This window comes from Zeus faber (assembly GCF_960531495.2).
Source record: "Zeus faber genome assembly, chromosome: 19".
Lineage (NCBI taxonomy): Eukaryota > Metazoa > Chordata > Actinopteri > Zeiformes > Zeidae > Zeus > Zeus faber.
In genome coordinates, this window is record NC_137206.1 from 6705848 (window position 1) to 6724729 (window position 18882).

Consider the following 18882-nt stretch of genomic DNA (forward strand, 5'->3'; position numbering starts at 1 on the left):
TAATAATAATAATAATAATAATCATCATCATCATAATAATCATAATAATCATAATAATAATAATCATACTAATAATGACAATAATAAAAATCATAATATTAATAAAGATAATAATAATTATAATATTAATAATAATAATCATAATAATAATAATAATGATGATAATAATAATAAAAATAATCATAATAATAATAATGATAATAATAATCATAATAATAATGATGATAATAATAATAAAAATAATCATAATAATAATGATGATAAGAATAATAATAATAATCATAATAATGATAATAATAATAATAATAATAATAATCATAATCATAATCATAATAATAATAGATACATACATACATACATAACAAAACGCAAGCGTATAGGAATTACTCATACAAAGACCTTGAAAACATTACAAGCATTTATTGTTTACTGCTGTTTTGGTTTTTTTTAGGTCAGAATACAGTAGTTGCTAATCACAGTTCAAATTCCTTTTTGAAAACAATAAAAAAGTGGCTTTTTGTTTGTAAACTTGCACTTAAAGTAACTTAAAGCAAAAAGTAACATCATTAATATGACATTCTGACTAATTATTAATTGTATGTTAATTTTTTCCAAATTCCACATCATTCCATATTCCTTTGCACCTTTATCTTTGTATTCAAAGCAACCAAGTACAATATTCTTGTTATGAAGTGTGAAATCTTGAAATGGTAAGTTGAAACCTTTTTCCATAGGATTTGGACTATCTATAGATAGATTGATATTTTTACCAGAAGACAATTGGATTAAACAAAGTGTATTAAACGTCATTAATATATGTGCTTTTGAGGACAACTGACACGCACCAGAGTACGTTTCTCTACAAAATGAAAACCCAATAACATCACTGTCAGAATCTATAGACATTCCAGAGATATATACAATCTGCCTGAATTATAATTACTGGTAACAATAACCTAAAGCCCTCAATGCCCACCCCGAATGACACTGCTGGTCCTCGCTATATTGACTAAAATAATCGTGATTATCATTTCAGCCATTATCATGCAGCCCTAGCTCGGAATGATAACCACCGTTAGTTGCGACGTAGGACACCCACCCCCAGCTGCAAACACCGCCCGATCCCAAAATGACACTGTAACCAGGCCACAACAAATGAACTTCTGCACAAAACACACCCGAACAGGGAACCAAAGCACACCTGTCCATTGAACTTTATCAACTACCCTGGACCCTGTGTATTGAGGTCTGCAGATATATTTATTATTATTATTATTATTATTATTATTGTTAATTATAATATTTACAATAATGATGTATTTCATACACACAGCACAAAGCAGCTCAACAAGCTTCTTCACATTCAGTGAAATAAAATCAGGAACAACTTAAAACGTCCGAAAAAAACAAGTCAATAAAATAATCAATAAAATCAAATGAAACCGATCAGCGCCCCAAGTTTACGCGCGGGTGTTCATGTCGCGCAGGGTGGGGACTGCGGAGCACACGGTCGCTGGACTCGACGGGGCGACGACATTTCGGTGCAACCGCACGCTGTTGGTGTTTCCAGCTGCAGCGGGTGGGTGTGGGCGTGGGTGTGGGCGTGGGTGTGCGCGTCGGCGGGCGGTGGAATCCGGAGACCTGGCCCTGCGCGCATGTAAAGGGCAGCCTTAAAAAAGCTGCGCCAAAATGGTCCGGGCCACCAGACAGAGCCGAGTGCTGCCCCTCAACGACATGGAACGACTGGAGAGAACTCTGTTCCGCCTGGAGCAAGGTACCGTGGGCCGTCGACTTGCTGACTTCATTTGGATCGTGATGTCGACGTTGTATCGTTTAAATGTCCTGCCCTTCGTGGCCCCCGAGGCCTCACCGGACGTGAAGGTACAGATTGATGGCGTTCACTTCTTGTCGAACTGGAGCTCTCTATCTCCTGGCCGCCAGGAGGCCGCGACTTGGCAGAAATTGTGCTTGTTAAATGTTCCACATAAACTTTGTCTGGACACTGAGTTGCTGGAGTTCGCCTCCATTTTGGTTCGGGATTGGGGAACCTTTTTAGGTGACATTTACGGAAACGGGAATGAAATGAAAACTGTCTGATAAGGTTATTACTTTAAAGTGGTAATCCATAAGAGGCGGTCCAACCCTGTTGGGTGCATTGCACTGCAAGTCCCGGAATTTTATATATATATAAAAAATAAAAAAAATAAAATAGAAATCAAATATGGGATTTTTTTTCTCTACAGAATAATCTTACAGATTACCAGTTTCAATCATCTGCCTAAAGTGTTAGAGTTTGTCGTCAGGAGCTAGAGACCTCTCCCCTGGCATCGCCAGACCAATTCACAGCTGCATATCGGTCTGGAATCTCTCCTTTCATTTAAATCTCCAAGGGGTGTTACCAACGGGGCGCAGACCAAAATGTGTCTGGACGCATTGGAACCAATCAAAGCATTGGAAAGAGCTACAACCAATCAAAGCATTGGATAGACCTACAACCAATCAGAGCATTGGATAGACCTACAACCAATCAGAGCATTGGATAGACCTACAACCAATCAGAGCAACGGAACGTGTGACGCTGAGCAAGTGAGTTGGTAAATTAGACTTTGACCAAATCCCGTCAGAAGTATGACAAACATCTTTCTTATCAGCAAAAAGCTTTTTAGAGAAAATAATACGTCCAGTTTGTTTCATGCTGTTGCAAACGTCAACAGACCGTGCCACATCAGCGGCAGCCATCTTGGTAAGGTGCGTCAATGGCTCTGCATCGTCGTCATATCAAACCCGCCTCATGTTAGATAAGCGCTTGTGATTGGCCCGACCCTGGTAAGGTGGGGTGGAAATCTGTTTGAATGGGAGGGTGGCTAGAGGTATTCTGCATTCTGCAACATATGAAACATGAGCTGAGATTCGTCTGGTTCCCAGGCTTATAGACCTTAATGTTCTGGCCACAAATTGGCGAGAGGTGGTTCTACGTTAAGCCTTATGCCTGGTCAATTACGCCAATGTTTTATTTGATTAAAAATGTATATGCGGATACTACAAATGTATGGCCTTGTTGGTGTTTCACAGCCTCAGAATCAATTTAATTTGCCAGTTACCCACATTTACATACACAGGTACACCTCACTTAACGAGCGCATTTAGTTCCTAGGACCAGGTTGTTAAGTGAATTGGTTGATAAGCGAGGACCCGTGTTATTTCACAGCAAGGGGGCGTGGCTGATATATATATATATATATAGTGTGTGTATATATAGTATATATAGTGTATATAGTGTTATTTCACGGTAAGGGGGCGTGGCCATTGCAAACGCTAGTGTAGTGAATACTGAGAGACTGCGGCAACGAGACTGAGACTGAGAACGGTGATGAGATGAGATGCTTGACGCTGAGACGCTGTGGTATCGTACACAGTGTACAATGCAGACTGGTCAGAGAGCAGGTCGTACGTCCGAACGGTCGTTAGACAGGAAGGTCCTGAAGTGAGGAGTACCTGTATTAAGAATTAGCTCTGGTGAGGTTTGGTGCGCTACACTGCGGAATGCCACGTTGCTATGTATTTTTGACGCATTTTTTCTTTTTTTATGTTGTTTATGTTTTTAGGCTCATCAGTGATTCTGTTTGGGGTGATTCAGAGGCGTGTTCCCCAAATCTTTCTAGGATTAGGCGACGACAAACGGTGATAGCGTCAATTACGTGAGCCCCAACTTCGCTGTCGGAGCTCAAATTGTTCCCGTGACATCACCGGGAGCTCATTCAGTCTGACTCAAGTCAGGTCATGACAATTAGTTCGGATTGTTAGGAATCAGTTTGAAAAGTAAAAAGTAAACCATTTGCATTCGAGCCAGAGGTGGGGGCCTATCGCTGCCACATAAGGCTGCAAGTCACAAATAGAGATTATGATCCCAGTGAACGTATACCTTTCGTAAAGACATTGGTGTCGCAACCGAAATAGGTCTATTCTGTCCCAAAGGCCCAGGAACAGTCGTAAGTTCTGTAACCTCAGTGAAGGTTACTAACACTCATGAAACAAATTTTGTCCTGCCCGTCATCATATCTGGTGACCGCTCGACCCACTTCCCCCTCCAGGCTTTGAACTCCAGTTCCGTTTGGGCCCGACCCTGCAGGGGAAGCACGTGCGTGTTCACACCAACTACCCGGCCGAGGGCAAGGGGTACGACCGGCTCAGGTTCCGTGCCTTGGAATGGGTGAACCCCACAGGCAGGGAGGACGACTGCGACAAGTACTGCAGATTGGACCTGCAGGTAGCCGGTTCCTACCAGTACTATTTTGGCTGCGGGTAGGTAGAACACACACACACAGACACAATAGGTTCCAAGCCTGAATTACGCTTCTCCAAACCTACACGTAGACCTCTCTGCGGAGCCAGGGAGGGAAGGGGGCGATGGGGTAACCACAGCTTGGAAGAGGCTCACATCACACCTCTGAATGACGCCCGTGCACGTTTGTTTACGTGCAGAGGGAGAAGCATAATCCAGCTTTCATGTCTTCATTCCTTTGTGTGTATGCCATTGTACATTTTGGCTGCGGGTGTATTCGGTTTGTGATGGATTCCGTGTATGTAAAAGTGTATAATGCCTGGATCAGACTACACCATACTTTTGTCTCTCACGATGGTCACCGTGTCAGATGAGGCGAGCGTTGTGCCGTACATTCTTGCCGTGCCTTGGTCGAGAGACTGGCAACACTATGAGTATTGACCCCCGACCGAAAAACATGGCTACGGAAGAGCTATGCGTGATGCTGGCGGTCTTGTTTTCCGGAAAGAAAAGGAGATTGTGGACCCGTTCCAGTGTATATCCGATCGTTTGGAGAATCTGTTTCGGCAACATTTCGGACGTACAATCGGAATCGGTTTAGTTTTCCACCTCCCCGTCTCCCCGCTTCCTCCCAGACCGACTCGCTTCCCTCCGCTGACGGAGCCCGGTTCCCCGAACGCGCCCGGAGCACATGGCTCATTATTATGCAGAATGACGTCATCGGATCTTCCCGGGTGCGGTGGGACATTTTTGGGGTTTCAGAATTAAGGGGTGTCGGAACAAGGGGCAGCCCCCGCGGCAACAGCGGTGTCCCATCTCCTTGCCATGTTTACGTACAGCTAAGTGCACCTAGAGCGCTCTGCGTCGTAGAACTCGGCAGGAAAATACAAAAACCCGGACATGCTAGTCTTTTCGTCGGGGTGTCGTGGGGCATTCGTCGATCACGTCGCACTGCACGGCTCAAGACGCCCGTTCGTCGTTCCCAATGTTCATATTCGGGCCCGACGGCGGAAGTTTGTCGGCCACGACAAAACCGGGTCAAAACGGAGCTGAATTTGTGTCGTCCGACCCCGGCATCAAACGCATTCTTGCGTTAGGGGGGTTTTGTAGCAGGCGGAATCAGGCTTTGCTCTTCTGCTCTCGGCCTGGGATCCACATTTGTCCAAAGTCATTAGGTCATAACTGAAACAAAATTTAAGATGTGAACCATTCTGATTTATTTCACAAAAATAATAGAATCCATAATAATTTTTTTCGCTGTTTAAAAAAAAAAAAAAAAAAAGAGGGAGCAGTTTTGATGTGGGAAGTTTGCAAGTCATGGTCAAGATTAGCTCGGCTTGGATTTGACCTGGCCAACAGCCGTGTGGTGGTGTGAGCTGGAGGAGGTTTGTGACATGAGGTCATGACAGCTACATGGAGCAGCTGGAAACTGAAGTTGTAGCACAGTATCGTAAATTCATTTCGATTTTTGAAGAAGTGGATGCATGTGCCCATGGCCGACTAGAAATGGACCCACAATCCAGATTTGGAAACCACAAGATCGACAAAACGCAAAAGATGATTGACGCAAACACAGAAACAGTTTAAACATGCGGCGCGGTGCAGGAGGATGGTGCCATATTCGTCGCTGAGGAAAATTCCGCAACTTCACTGCAAACTCAATTTTGTCATCTGTATCAACCTCCACTATGCATATATTTGGTGTTGGTCGGAAAGGCAAGCGTATTATCTTTCGGCCACGTCTCTTCCTTCTTCAGTGAGATGTCGAGAATCGTTTTCCAGTACGTCAAAAAGACCTCGCTAGCGTCCTGAACTCGAATGGGGGGTTCATGGAGATGGTATAGAGATGACAGTTGAATGCTATGGGTGTAGTGCCCCTACAACCAACCTGAGTTGTCGGTCTCTGGTGTTGTGTTGCGTCATAACAATACCAGGAAACTTTGTTGGTTGAGGTTACTTTTATGGTGGAGGGGATCTGACCCCGGTTTCGCGGCGTGAACATGTGTTTGTCATGTATCAGCGTGCACTTGGGAAAACATGCATCATTTTATTACTGCTGTGCTTTCACTTCTGACAGGGACGATGAGAGGGTGGGCAGTGGGTACATTGTGGTGGACCCCGTGCTCAGGGTCGGAGACGACGATCACGTTCTCCCGCTGGACTGCATTACCATCCAGACCTATCTGGCAAAGTGCCTGGGCCCCCTGGATGAATGGTCTGACAGGCTCAGGGTCGCCAAAGAGACTGGTAAGGATTTATTTTTTTTGTTCTTGTTAAAGGGCAGTAGAGCTGAAATGTAGGTGTGGTTGTATCCGTTTCTGGAGTAAAATCTCCATTCATTTTTCTCGTAAACGATGCTGACACACAGCTGTCTGGGTATTTCGAGGCCTCGGATCGGCCTGAAACTATTCTGGATGACTCATCGGTACTTACCTTCAAAGTCACAAAACTGTTTGCAAGCCATGTAAGAACTGATAACGTAATTACGATGCAAAATATAATTACTGTGCATAATGTAATGAAAAAAGTAATAACATAAATACATGTAATAACTGGTTGATAATGTAATAAAAGTTCTGAGCAGATAATGTAATAACTTTTTGCACATATTGAAATAACTTATTACATTATACATACATTAGGTCATGTGTAATAATAACACAATAAAATCACTATTTTAATGGTTTGAAATGTCACAGAAGGCCCGAAATGTAGGTTACATTCTATTTTTCTTTTATTGCACTATATCAGCTTCTGATGTAGATATATTTACATGTGATTCAGTGGATGCTTTTATCCATAAAAACTAATATTAGTGTGGGCGCATACAGATGTATGGGTGGCCCCAGCAGGAATCAAAACAAAACCCTATACTACATGAGCTGGATGGACCGCTCAAAATCTCACTTACCAGGAAAGGGTCATGGACGTCCAAGGCTCATTGATGTATGTGGGGAGTGAAGTCTAACTTGTCTGGTCCGATCCCACAGAAGAGCTGCTGTAGCACTAATTTGCACCAACAATTTGCACCAAAACTTATCACGTTATCTGCTCAGCAGTTTTATTACATTATTGACCAGTTATAACATTATGAGTTTGTATTACATTTTTTATGACGTTATACACAGTAATTACATTTTGCATCGTTATTACATTATTACTTCTTACAAATGCCACCTTAAGGGGATAAACAGGAAGCTCACACCATTGTCCGACATTCTTTATATGTTACACCGACACCAAAGATGGTTGGAAACCGTGCATTTAATTCAGGGTTTTATTGACTCCTATTTTTCACTTGGCACTATTTTGCACTAATCAGCTGTTTTGACTTTGCAGTCATTGCAAAAAATAGTTTTCAATAAAGCGTCATATTTCCGTCATTCAAAACAATACACTGAATATAATGAGAGATTCCGGTTTGGAAAAAAAAATAGATGAATGTTTTTAATGCAGACATAATGTCTCCTCAGACTGCATTTAAACACAGTGAGAAGCTGCAGCCAAGTCTCAATTGTAAAGCGTTCAGCGAGGTATGACTATGAAAAGTTATAAATAATGGATACCGACATTTTCATAAGGCCTGAGTTGAAAAATTGCAAACCAATCCTTTAATTGTTTTTGTTAATGGAGCAAATACCCCAATAAATTTAATTTAATCTCTTTAATCTCTAAACCCAGATTTATGGAGCTGGTGATCAGAAAGAGCTCAGAGTTCATGATCAGAAAATCCCTCGCAGATTGTCTTTCACATGGTATTAAGGTGTTAAACTTGCTTCACCTTGGTCCTGGCCCACTCTAGGCTACAACATGATCCACCTCACCCCGCTTCAGAAGCCGGGCCTCTCTCGCTCCTGCTACTCCTTGGCCGACCAGTTGGCACTCAACCCTGCGTTCTCCCCCGAGGGGAAGCGCTACACCTGGTCGGATGTTGGTGATCTGGTGGAGAGGCTGAGGAAAGAGTGGAGCATGATCTGCATCACCGACGTGGTCTACAATCACACAGGTAGGATGAGCACAGATCCAACTGTACATAAGGCTAGACGCAGCCTGTCCAGAGGGAAACGTACGACAGAAGTTGAAGATGCCAAAAATCGGAGCGAAAGTCCTTTGGCGCACAACTCGAGCAATGTCACGTGAATCGGTAGCGGCGGGCACCAACTGTAGCAAGACAGCAAGTCGAAAAATATAAACCTGCCACCAGAGTTGGCCTTTTCCACCTGGCAGACCTTTCAGCTGCGGCCGTGGCTCTTGCATCGCTTTCTCGGTTTCCCTTCCAGCATTTAGCCGCTGTTCTCTCTAAAGGTCAGACGGACAGACCGGGAGGGGAGGATCCCCTCAACTGAAAAGCATTTCGTCCTCCCACTGTATGTCTCCACCTCCACCTTCACAGGGTGCTAAAGGTCGCCGCGCGTCCATCACATTCCGATCCGAGGCCGGCAAAAGAAATGCAACATCTGCGTCGCCAAGTGCCCACGTGGCCTAGCGCTTCCAAAGACTGCCCAAGAATCCGGAATATGATATATTTTCTGTTTAAGATAAGTCCACTGGCCTAGACTCAGGGTTTACAATGATGTAGTTGGTCTGAGACAATATGTCGTAATTGATATCTTAAACTCTAGAATTAAAAATAGTGTTTTCTTTAAGGGAATTAAGTAGCTTTTCACAACAGAGATCAGAAGAATATACAGAGTATTTTAAGACCATTCCATTATTATACTAATACAATGGTCCGTCAGTTGTTTCATAAGATCAAGATCATTTAAGATCTTCTCTTGTTCTAAGCAAGTGAAATTATCTCACCATCATTTTGCTCCGTTGACAATTTTTGATCTAAATCCATTTTTTTTTTCCTTTTTTGTTGAGTTTCTTTTTTTTTGGTTATTGTTTTTTTTTAACCTGTGCTGTCAGCATGCTGGGCATACAACACAGAGTATTTGTACGCCATTGCGTTCAGGACAGAGTTAGTCTGCAAGTGGAGTTCAAGTTCTCAGCCTGCAATGCAACTCTTTATTCATTCTTAAATCATCAAGAACTGCTGCAATAGTTGAGTTTCAACAGTTGTGACAAAGACACGTCGAAGAGGCGAGCAATTATTTCACTTTTCTCACTCTCTGCCTCCCCCGTAAGACCCTGGGCCCTGCCTCAATAAACTAAGGATAGACTCAGGGCCCTATTTTAAGTGGCCCAGTTTGCTGAAACAACCTACAGCGGCCTGGGATGGGGTTACCCTGTCACACATTAACACTACCATCTCCAAGATTCTGTTACCTCCTCAATGTGACAGCGGACCACTTCTAGCTATCATTCCAATATATTGATAGAACACAAGTAATAACACAATCGTGTTATCAATGCGTGGTGAGAATAAAGAATTGATTTAAAATGATTTGACAGCAGAGTAATGTGCTAAATTTGATTTGGGTGGAATAAATGGTTTGATTTCAATTGTCTCTGGGGTTGATTATGTCGTCAACTGCTGAATAGCATTATTATAGTAATGGCCTCAAGCCAGTTTTGACAGAATGTCCGCCCAACGTCTAAGTTGTGTTTTTTTTTTCTGTTTTTGCACTTTATACAAACTTCCCCCGACTCATCTGATCCTGATTGTAATTGCTCTCACCTGGGCTTTTCCTGTTTTAGGATGCAAAACAGGGATGTCAAATTTGTCTTTCCTTATTCATGCCGGGCTGTTGGAATAATTTTGGTGATTAGTTCCTTTGGAGTCAGTACTTCTATGTATCACTCTATGAACCGTACATGCAAAGGTTGTTGGCCCTGTTGCTACAGGGGTGATTGGTCCAGAGAAATTCCTTGTGGCTGGTAACCAGAAGGTCACACTGTCGCACATTCCCAACGTGAAACACTATCTCTACACTGGAGCTTAGCAGAGATCACTGGTGTGTGTGTGTGTGTGTGTGTGTGTGTGTGTGTGTGTGTGTGTGTGTGTGTGTGTGTGTGTGTGTGTGTGTGTGTGTGTGTGTGTGTGTGTGTGTGTGTGTGTGTGTGTGTGTGTGTGTGTGTGTGTGCTATTCTAAGATGCATGCAACCCTTACGCACCTTGAGCCACAACCAAAAACAACGCTGTTTTAAACACAGGTTCAAATAGACTTCTGTGGAAGTCATATCTGAAAAGCTGTATTAGCAGAAACAGTTTGTACGTTTTTGCACAGTGCGTGTGTCTTTTTATGCTTTAGCTATGGCGAGCCGTTTTAACACAAAACAAGAAATGTTACGCGCAACAGCAAGAAAAGGCACCAGCCACTGATGAATAAGTACTAAATTAATTGTAACTAGTAAAATTGAAATAGATACTAGAAACAATCTGAATAGATACAGTACTAGTCGGAGGCAAATATTTGATATCTCAAACACGGCACCCCATAGGAAACAATGACAAAATTGTCCAAATTGTTACTAGAAACATTGCTAAAGTTTCTAGTAGCAGTTGGAATAGTTACTAGTATCTAATAAATAAGTACTAGTACCCAATACATCTTGACTAGTAAAACTAAAATAGTTACCCCTAACTGTTGGAATAGCAACTAGTAACTCAAATATTAGTACGAGTAACTTTTAAAAAGTGACTAGTTCGTCCTATGGATTAAATGTTAAAACAGCTTGCCATATATAACAGCCAGCCTGCACACTTCAGGGAAGGTTTTACCACCAGCTGCTGTGCGATAGGATCTGGCTCACCGACGGCGTTCCAACTCATCAGGGTGTTCGATAGGTTTGAGTTTGGGTTGAGTTTTGGGAATCTGTGAAGGGCCAGTCAACGGGTCTGGAAATACCATTTCTGTCACCATTTCTAACCTCCCTTTAAGCACCGGGGCTTTGTTGTCATGCTGAAACAGGAAAAGGGTCCACAAACACCACGTTGAACACAAAGTCACTCCCAAGATGTCCTCTCACTTGAACGACTGGTCCTGAGCCATTTAAAAAAAACAGCCTTGGATGGGGATTTGTCCTCCACCAAATGTTAAAGTTGTCACTCCATTGCCAGACAAAGTCTCAACTGTTCGACTGCCATCACTCCAGAGAAAATATTTTCACCACTCCAGATTCCAATAGCACGTCAGCTTTGCACCGGTCCAGCTGACGCTTGCCATTTTGCATCGGTATTTCCATTTCACAAAGCTTCAGATGAGCAGCCCTCGTGCTGGCATTGCTTACAGGGGCAGTTTGCAGGAGCAGCTGGCACTTTGTAGTGAGCGTTTCAGATGAGGAACGATGCTTTTGAGGCGCTGCAGGCTTCAACACTGATCCCGTTCTGCCAGTTTGTGTCTTCTCCCACTTCACGGTTGAGTTGTTTTTGCTCCGACATGTTTCAATGTCTTGACAACAGCACCCACAGTTTACTAGAGCCGCATTAAGAGGGTAAACATTTGACAAACTCCCTTTGTTGGAAAGGTGGCGCCCTAAGCGTCACTAAGCTCCTCAGTATTGCTCAGTTTACTACCAGTGTTTGTCCATGGAGATTGAATGCCTGTACGTTTGCTTTTTATACACAATCAGTAACAGGTTTGGCTGAAATAGCCAAATCCTAATTAAGAGAGGGGGTCCACGTGTACTGCCAAGTCAAGTCAAATCTTATAATGGTGAAATTCTGTTGCAGCAGTGATGACAGTACTGTACACAGCAGCATATACAGCAACCAACACGAAGACAGTAGTTGACGGCACGACAAGGAGCCCTCCACTGGAGTAAGATGTCATAATATTATCCTTCTAGCAATAACATAATGCCACAGCCAGTGGTGTAAAGCAGTGGTTCCCAGACTGTTTTACAGTCCGGTACCATATATTCAACCTCCAGCTGCATACCCCCTCTACAGGGCAGGCTCTAGCCATTTTGCCGCTCTAGGCAAACTGTCGATGGGGACGGGGGAACAGGGGGTTACAAAGTCACAGAGAAATTGTCCCTACCGCGCACGTTCCTTGTGTTGTTTTGTTCCGTATTTTTGGTTGTTGAGTTATTAGTTAGTAATTTTCTGTCGCCCCAAAAAAGTTTACTTTGACGCCAATACATTTCCACTGAACACCTGAACACCCTGTTACTCGCCACAAAATAAAATAGGAGGAAAACTTGGAGCCGATGATGTTAGTGAAATCCAGTTATCACGGGGTTCATGTTAGTGAATCAAGGGTCACGTCTAGCCAGCGAGCTAAGTGTAAACAAACACTCTCGAGCCCGTGTTCAGTTGCAGGGGCCGCGATTTTCTCGTGGAATTGGGCTACTTTTTAAGCGTTGCAGCGGGTTGTTTCGTTTTTTTTGTCCGCGCTTTGGGGGATGGCGGGATTTGTCACGGAGACCCGGCCGTGTTAAGTTGTGTCTTTGTTGCACTCCTACTGAACAAGCACAGGCATGTCCCAGAGAGCCACAACCAGCAACCACACAGCGACGGCCTCCTCCAGCAGTGATGCTGCACCTGCTACGACTGATGGAGACAACACCCGTCTGCCATAATTACAAAAATTGTTTTTTTTTGTGTGTGTGAAAGATGCTTCTTACCGAATGAAGTGCCTCACTGCAAAAAAAGTCAAGCTTTATTTTCTCCACAGAATTTACTTAAAATTTTGATACTCAAGTACATTTAATACCATATTTGATGCTTAAGTACCTTTAATATCATCTACTTTAAGACTCTTACTCAAGTAGTATTCTAATGAGTGACTCACTTTGACCAGAGTAGGTTTTTGTTTTTTTTTAAAAGATATCTGCACCTTTACTCATGTGTAGCTTTTGAGTACTTTTTCCACCACTGGCAACGGCAATGTCACAACATCACACGCTTGATACAAGATGAATCACCGGTACATCATCAAACAAGAATAGAAGACTATTTCCCGACCATATTTAACACTTTAATAGCTCAGGGGATAAATCGCGGGTTTCAAGTGAAGACGGCCCTTGAACTTCACCTGCCCTGCACCTGCACTGTCAGTCGCTTGGTTTCTTTCCATGTCGCAAGTTGGCAACAGGGTAATGATGATAGAGGAGGCGCGCGTCCCAGAGCTTTTGAAGTTTATTATCCCTTTCTCCTCGGCTGTTTGCCTGTGAGGGGCCCTTTTTGTCACGCCCTCAGCACTCAGTAAATGAGTGTCACCCAGAGCAACAGGGAAGTGTTGAAGTACCAGATCGGGATGGGGAGGGGGGTTAATTTCCCCTTGAGCACTCTGAAGTGCCGCCCGTGAGCAATTCTACCAGGCCAGGACAGTTTAAGAGATGCCATCGATTGTCCTAAAAACATACCTGTAGAAGAAGCCATTCATCTGGGCCTGGCCCACCCTGATGGTCCAAGTCTATCTAGTCTATACCTTTTCTTTTAATCAGCATTGTTCTTACAAAGGACACATAAACACTTGGAGCTTCTATGGGGGTTTTTCCTTGCCCAGGTGGGGTTTGAGTCAAGATGACGCCGTTGATTTCAATGTGAAATGTGGGGTTGTGTTTCCCCTTGAAACTGTACCGGGGGTGAAGTGCTGTATAAACAGACTTGACTTGACCTTGAGTCTGACGTGTTTTTGCCTCCACAGCGGCCAACAGCGAGTGGATCCGACTGCACCCCGAGTGCGGCTACAACCTGGTTAACTCTCCCCACCTGAAGCCAGCGTGGGTCCTGGACAGAGCCCTGTGGCACCTCAGCTGCGACGTCGCCGACGGAAATTATACTGAGCGGGGTCTGCCGCCCCTCATACAGAATGAGCAGCACATCAACGTGAGTCCAACGCCACACCACGGTCCTCTCACAGAGGCTGTAAACACAAATAGCAGCGGTCAAACCTTGAGGAGTCTCTTGAAAATCATCTATTTTATGTGATGGATGAAGTGGCCCCTATTGAGATCAGATCAGCTCCTCTGATCAAGTCCTCCCTTTGGATAAAAGACAATTCACTCCCTTAAGAGAGACTGTAGGAGAGTCGAACGCCTATGGAAATCCACCCGACTGCACGTCCACTGTCTTCATTTGAAATGACTTTTAATGTCTTTTGATCATATGGTAAAGGACGCCCGAGCGACCTGTTTCCCTGATCTTGTGTCTAACAATCGTCACAATTGCAAAGTTTGATTTGACACTATTAGCAATATTGTTACTCCTGCACCACCTGCTGTTCCAATTCTGTCCTAGTGAGGAAACTTTTTTCTTTTGTTCTTTGTGGGCAAGATTAACGACTTCAGATCGAACCCCCCCCCCATCATCTCCATCACACGCTCCTTTCGGCCCAAATAACTCTTTAACTTGATGTGGCGGACAAAGGGGCGTGGTCAAGCACCGGCTGCGGACGACAGCACGGTTCCCTTTCCATCCTCGAATCGGCCCAATCAGCGCCCACGCGGGGCTGGGAGATTTCTTAATGTTTGTCGGTCTTGCAGAGGGGGTCAGCGCCGACCAGCAGTGGAACGCCATTCCTCCTGCGCCCGAGATGATTATTTTCAACATTATTATTATAGTAATCGTCATTTATTATTGATACTTGTGGCCAGCGTACCTTATCGTTTAAGGTGACAATAACAACTCTGGCCATGTCAGCGCACCACAGCCAGAACTCTGACCTTGATCCATCTCTCCCCCTACTGTAAATTACTGGCCCATCTCCAAATTTTTGTAAGTGGTTGCTAAGCAGATCACAAACTGCAATAGATGAGCACAATATTCTCGATGAGTTTCAGTCTGGCTCCCGCTCTTCTCAGAGTCTCAAATGATATTGTGATGCACGGTGACGCAGGGAAAAGCTCGGCGTTGGCGATGTTTGACCTCAGTGCAGCTTTCGATGCTATGGATCAACGTATCCTGGTTGGGAGACTTGAACGGCGGGTGGGCCTCCCTGCTTCAGCCCGGCAGCGGTTCTCCTGCTGCCTCTCTGATAGGTGTTTCGCAGTCTGTTGTCAGCTTCGCTTCGTCATCTGAAACGCTGCGTTGTGTCCGACTCTGTTCGCCTTGTAATATGCTTCCACCCTGGACAGTTAATATGAAGCTCACTGCTACCCAGATGACATTCACAGATATGTCCCTTTAAAACCCCAAAACTTAGCTAAATGCAGAATAGAACAGCTGTTCTTGTCTCTGTCCCTCCTCCTCCTGTCCCTAAGATAAGGGAGGGTCTTGGCTCCCTCCCTTACCTCGCAGGTTAAATCCTCCTTCATAAATCTAGCCGTCGCCGTGGACCAGGCTCTTACTCTGGACCAAGATGTAAAGTTTTTGATTCGCTCTTGTTTTTCTCTGGCTGAGAAACATTGCAAGGCTCAGGCCCGTTGTGTCCCAAGCGGAGACGAAAATGCTGCCTGACTCTTTCATATCGTCCCGTCTTGACGACCGCAGCTCCCCTTTCGTCTGCCTCAGCAACACACCCCTGGATCGATCCTGGATTGGGAACTCTCTCCCTTGGGGGTTAAGATCTGCGGACGCTGTGAACACTTTTAGAAAGCAGCACAAGACCCGTTGGTTTAAACTTTTCTGTTTGTCTGTTTCTATTTTGTTTCTGTTTTTATTGTGTTTCATGTATCTATGTTGAAGATGATCTACCTCTGGGAAGCACTTTGTGACCCCGCTCTTGAAAGGTGCTCTACAAATAAAGTTACTTACTGTGTGTCCTTTAGGCCCTGCGAGGCCTCCTGTGGCAGGAAGTGTACCCCAGGCTCAGACTGTGGGAGTTCATGCAGGTCAGCGTGGAGAAGGCGGTGGAGCAGTTTGGAAAGCTACTGCGTTCAGGTGGGTTGGGGTTAGAAAATTGTTGCTCAACAAACAGAACAATTTGTTTGTACGTTTTTTTCCGGTTAAGAATTGTGCCTGAAAGTTACCAGCATGGGTTCAGGGTCCTTAATGAAATGCAGCCCTGCTTTTGATTTTCCTTGGAGTTTGCGTTGCATAAATTGACTCACTTATGGTGCAGCAGCACAATTTCCTGCCAGTTTTCATACATTACCAGTTATTTACAGAATGATGATATTAACCATGAAGATCCCAAAAAGCTACACAATCAATCGTTGTCGGATACATAACGCAAAAATTGGATTCCTGCATTACAGCAGAATACGACGTGCAAAATGCCACTGTAATAAAAAAGGCGATGGACCTTTCACGCGGAGAGCCAGCTTTCCGCTAAACCACGTGTCATCATTGCCGTCCCCCGCCCCCACCCACCCCCTCCTCAGACAGCGATGCCGCCGGCTCTGCTCCGGGAGGAAGGAAGCAGCTCAGTGTCGTGAAGGACCCTCATTGCCGTCGCTTTGGCAACACGGTGGACATGAAGTCGGCCCTCCACGCCTTCAGACCTCACAGGTGATTCCTCCGCTCTGTCAGTCTGTCGCTCTCTGTTCAAACGTTCACTGCACGGCCCCACTGAACACGTTACTGTTCAGAGACTTACCCGCAGCTGTGCTTCAGTGCAGTCCAACGGCGTAATCTTGTAACAATTAAAACAATGCAGAGTGCATGCACAGCCCCTCTTTTAGCTGCTTACACAATGTCAAGGACTAGAAACAGGAAGTTGTTGCGCAACTTCCTTGACCATTCCACTGAATCCTGGCTCTACCACGTAAAAATAAAAAAAATTGATTATAATTGATTGTTGTATCTTCTGGGGATTCTAGCATATTATTTAGTATGTCAAATTGCTATGTGAGCATGTTTAGCATGTTCAAAACCATACTATGCATCAAATATTATGCATACAGGTACTCCTCACTTAACGAGCGAGTTCCGTTCCTAGGACCAGGTCGTTAAGTGAATTGGTCGAAAAGCGAGGACCCGTGTTATTTCACGGTGAGGGGGCGTGGCTGATATATATATATAGTGTGTGTATATATAGTATATATAGTGATATTTCACGGTAAGGGGGCGTGGCCATTGCAAACGCTAGTGTAGTGAATACTGAGAGACTGCGGCAACGAGACTGAGACTGAGAACGGTGATGAGATGAGATGCTTGACGCTGAGACGCTGTGGTATCGTACACAGTGTACAATGCAGACTGGTCAGAGAGCAGGTCGTACGTCCGAACGGTCGTTAGACAGGAAGGTCCTGAAGTGAGGAGTACCTGTATTAAGAATTAGCTCTGGTGAGGTTTGGTGCGCTACACTGCGGAATGCCACGTTGCTATGTATTTTTGTATTATATATAGTGTTATTTCATGGTAAGGGGGCGTGGCTGGTGTATATATAGTGTATATAGTATATATAGTGTTATTTCACGTTAAGGGGGCGTGGGGATTGAGAACGCTAGTGTAGTGAATACTGACTGACTGCAGGAAGGAAGTGGCGTAGCTATATGAGGAGATATTTAAGTACGTCCAAGAAGCCATTGTTATTTTTATGCACATGCTAAAGTATGCAGGATTTTAGTAAGAACACATAGTAGTAGGAGTACGCAGTACAAAATCTGCTCAGAACTCTCATTCCACTCCCCCAAGTCTCAACCTTGTCTTCGACGTCCGTGGATCCGTTCTTCCTGACCTCTTTTCCGTCCCTGTGCTTCTCTCTGCGTTTGAACAGCCACAGCCAGGCAGACGTACAGCAGTGCTGCAACCTGTTCAGGAGGAGGCTGGAGGAGCTGAACACCGAGTGCTACAAGGAGATGAATTACCACGCAGAGAAGGTGTGTGTGTGTGTGTGTGTGTGTGTGTGTGTGTGTGTGTGTGTGTGTGTGTGTGTGTGTGTGTGTGTGTGTGTGTGTGTGTGTGTGTGTGTGTGTGTGAGAGAGAAAGTGATTACGGTCAAGGAAAACCTTTTCTCCAAACTAAAATGATAACGTGGTAATCTACGACCAATTAACGTCATGGTATCCTTTCTTATGTAATTGTTTCATTCCTTATAAATGTTTTCCGCCTCTGATTGGTGGAAAAATGTTAACATTGAAATACACAGTAGCAGGGGCTAGACTTATATACTAGTACTTATGTAAACAACAGAGTCAAGTCACTGAATTCACAATGTCCAGGTTGAATTTATCAAATAATGTACAGTATATATGTATGTATGTATGTGTATATATACTGTATATACAGTATATATGTGTGTATGTATGTATATTTACTGTATATACAGTATATGTGTGTATGTATTTATGTGTGTACTGTATATACAGTATATATATAGTGTGTATGTATAAATATATATGTGTGTGTGTGTGTGTGTGTGTGTGTGTGTGTGTGTGTGTGTGTGTGTGTGTGTGTGTGTGTGTGTTTCATACAATAAGCATAAACATAAATTAAGATTGAAATGTCAGGAAAAATGATTGATTTAAAATGAAATGGAGAAATTTTAGAACTTAACATAAAGAACTAAATATGGAACTAAACTGGAAAAATGAAGTCCACCCTTGAAGCTGCGTGGAACGTTAAACTAACCTGAGAACGAGGCTCACACCACGCTGACATGCTTGTGCTGGGCGTGTACTTACTAATCTACTCTCTCTCACCGCCGAGGCCACCGACTGCATCGCGGGAAGCGTGGTCTTTGAGCGCCTTGCAGACCACGGACCTCAGCTGGGACCAGCTACGAGAAGGAGCCCCCTCGTCACCAGGTCATTGTTGTTGTCTCCGACCTCGGCTTTCTGTTCGATCTTACCCATATTCAGGCGGGAAGGTCAACGCAAAGGTC

The 18882-nt window shown here is 44.2% G+C and overlaps 1 protein-coding gene across 1 annotated transcript in view; it reads left to right on the plus strand.

Annotated features, from left to right (window-relative positions):
* Positions 1 to 1689: 1689 nt before the first annotated feature.
* Positions 1690 to 18882, plus strand: part of LOC307244878 (glycogen debranching enzyme-like) — a gene marked incomplete at its 5' end in the record, with an annotated part of 42691 nt that continues 25498 nt past the window's right edge. The window contains 9 exons of the mRNA XM_080020245.1: positions 1690 to 1774; positions 4092 to 4302; positions 6360 to 6529; positions 8085 to 8288; positions 13822 to 14003; positions 15884 to 15995; positions 16439 to 16565; positions 17776 to 17878; positions 18708 to 18805. Coding sequence (XP_079876371.1) covers positions 1690 to 1774; positions 4092 to 4302; positions 6360 to 6529; positions 8085 to 8288; positions 13822 to 14003; positions 15884 to 15995; positions 16439 to 16565; positions 17776 to 17878; positions 18708 to 18805 — 1292 coding nt within the window. The remainder of the gene's footprint in view (positions 1775 to 4091; positions 4303 to 6359; positions 6530 to 8084; positions 8289 to 13821; positions 14004 to 15883; positions 15996 to 16438; positions 16566 to 17775; positions 17879 to 18707; positions 18806 to 18882) is intronic.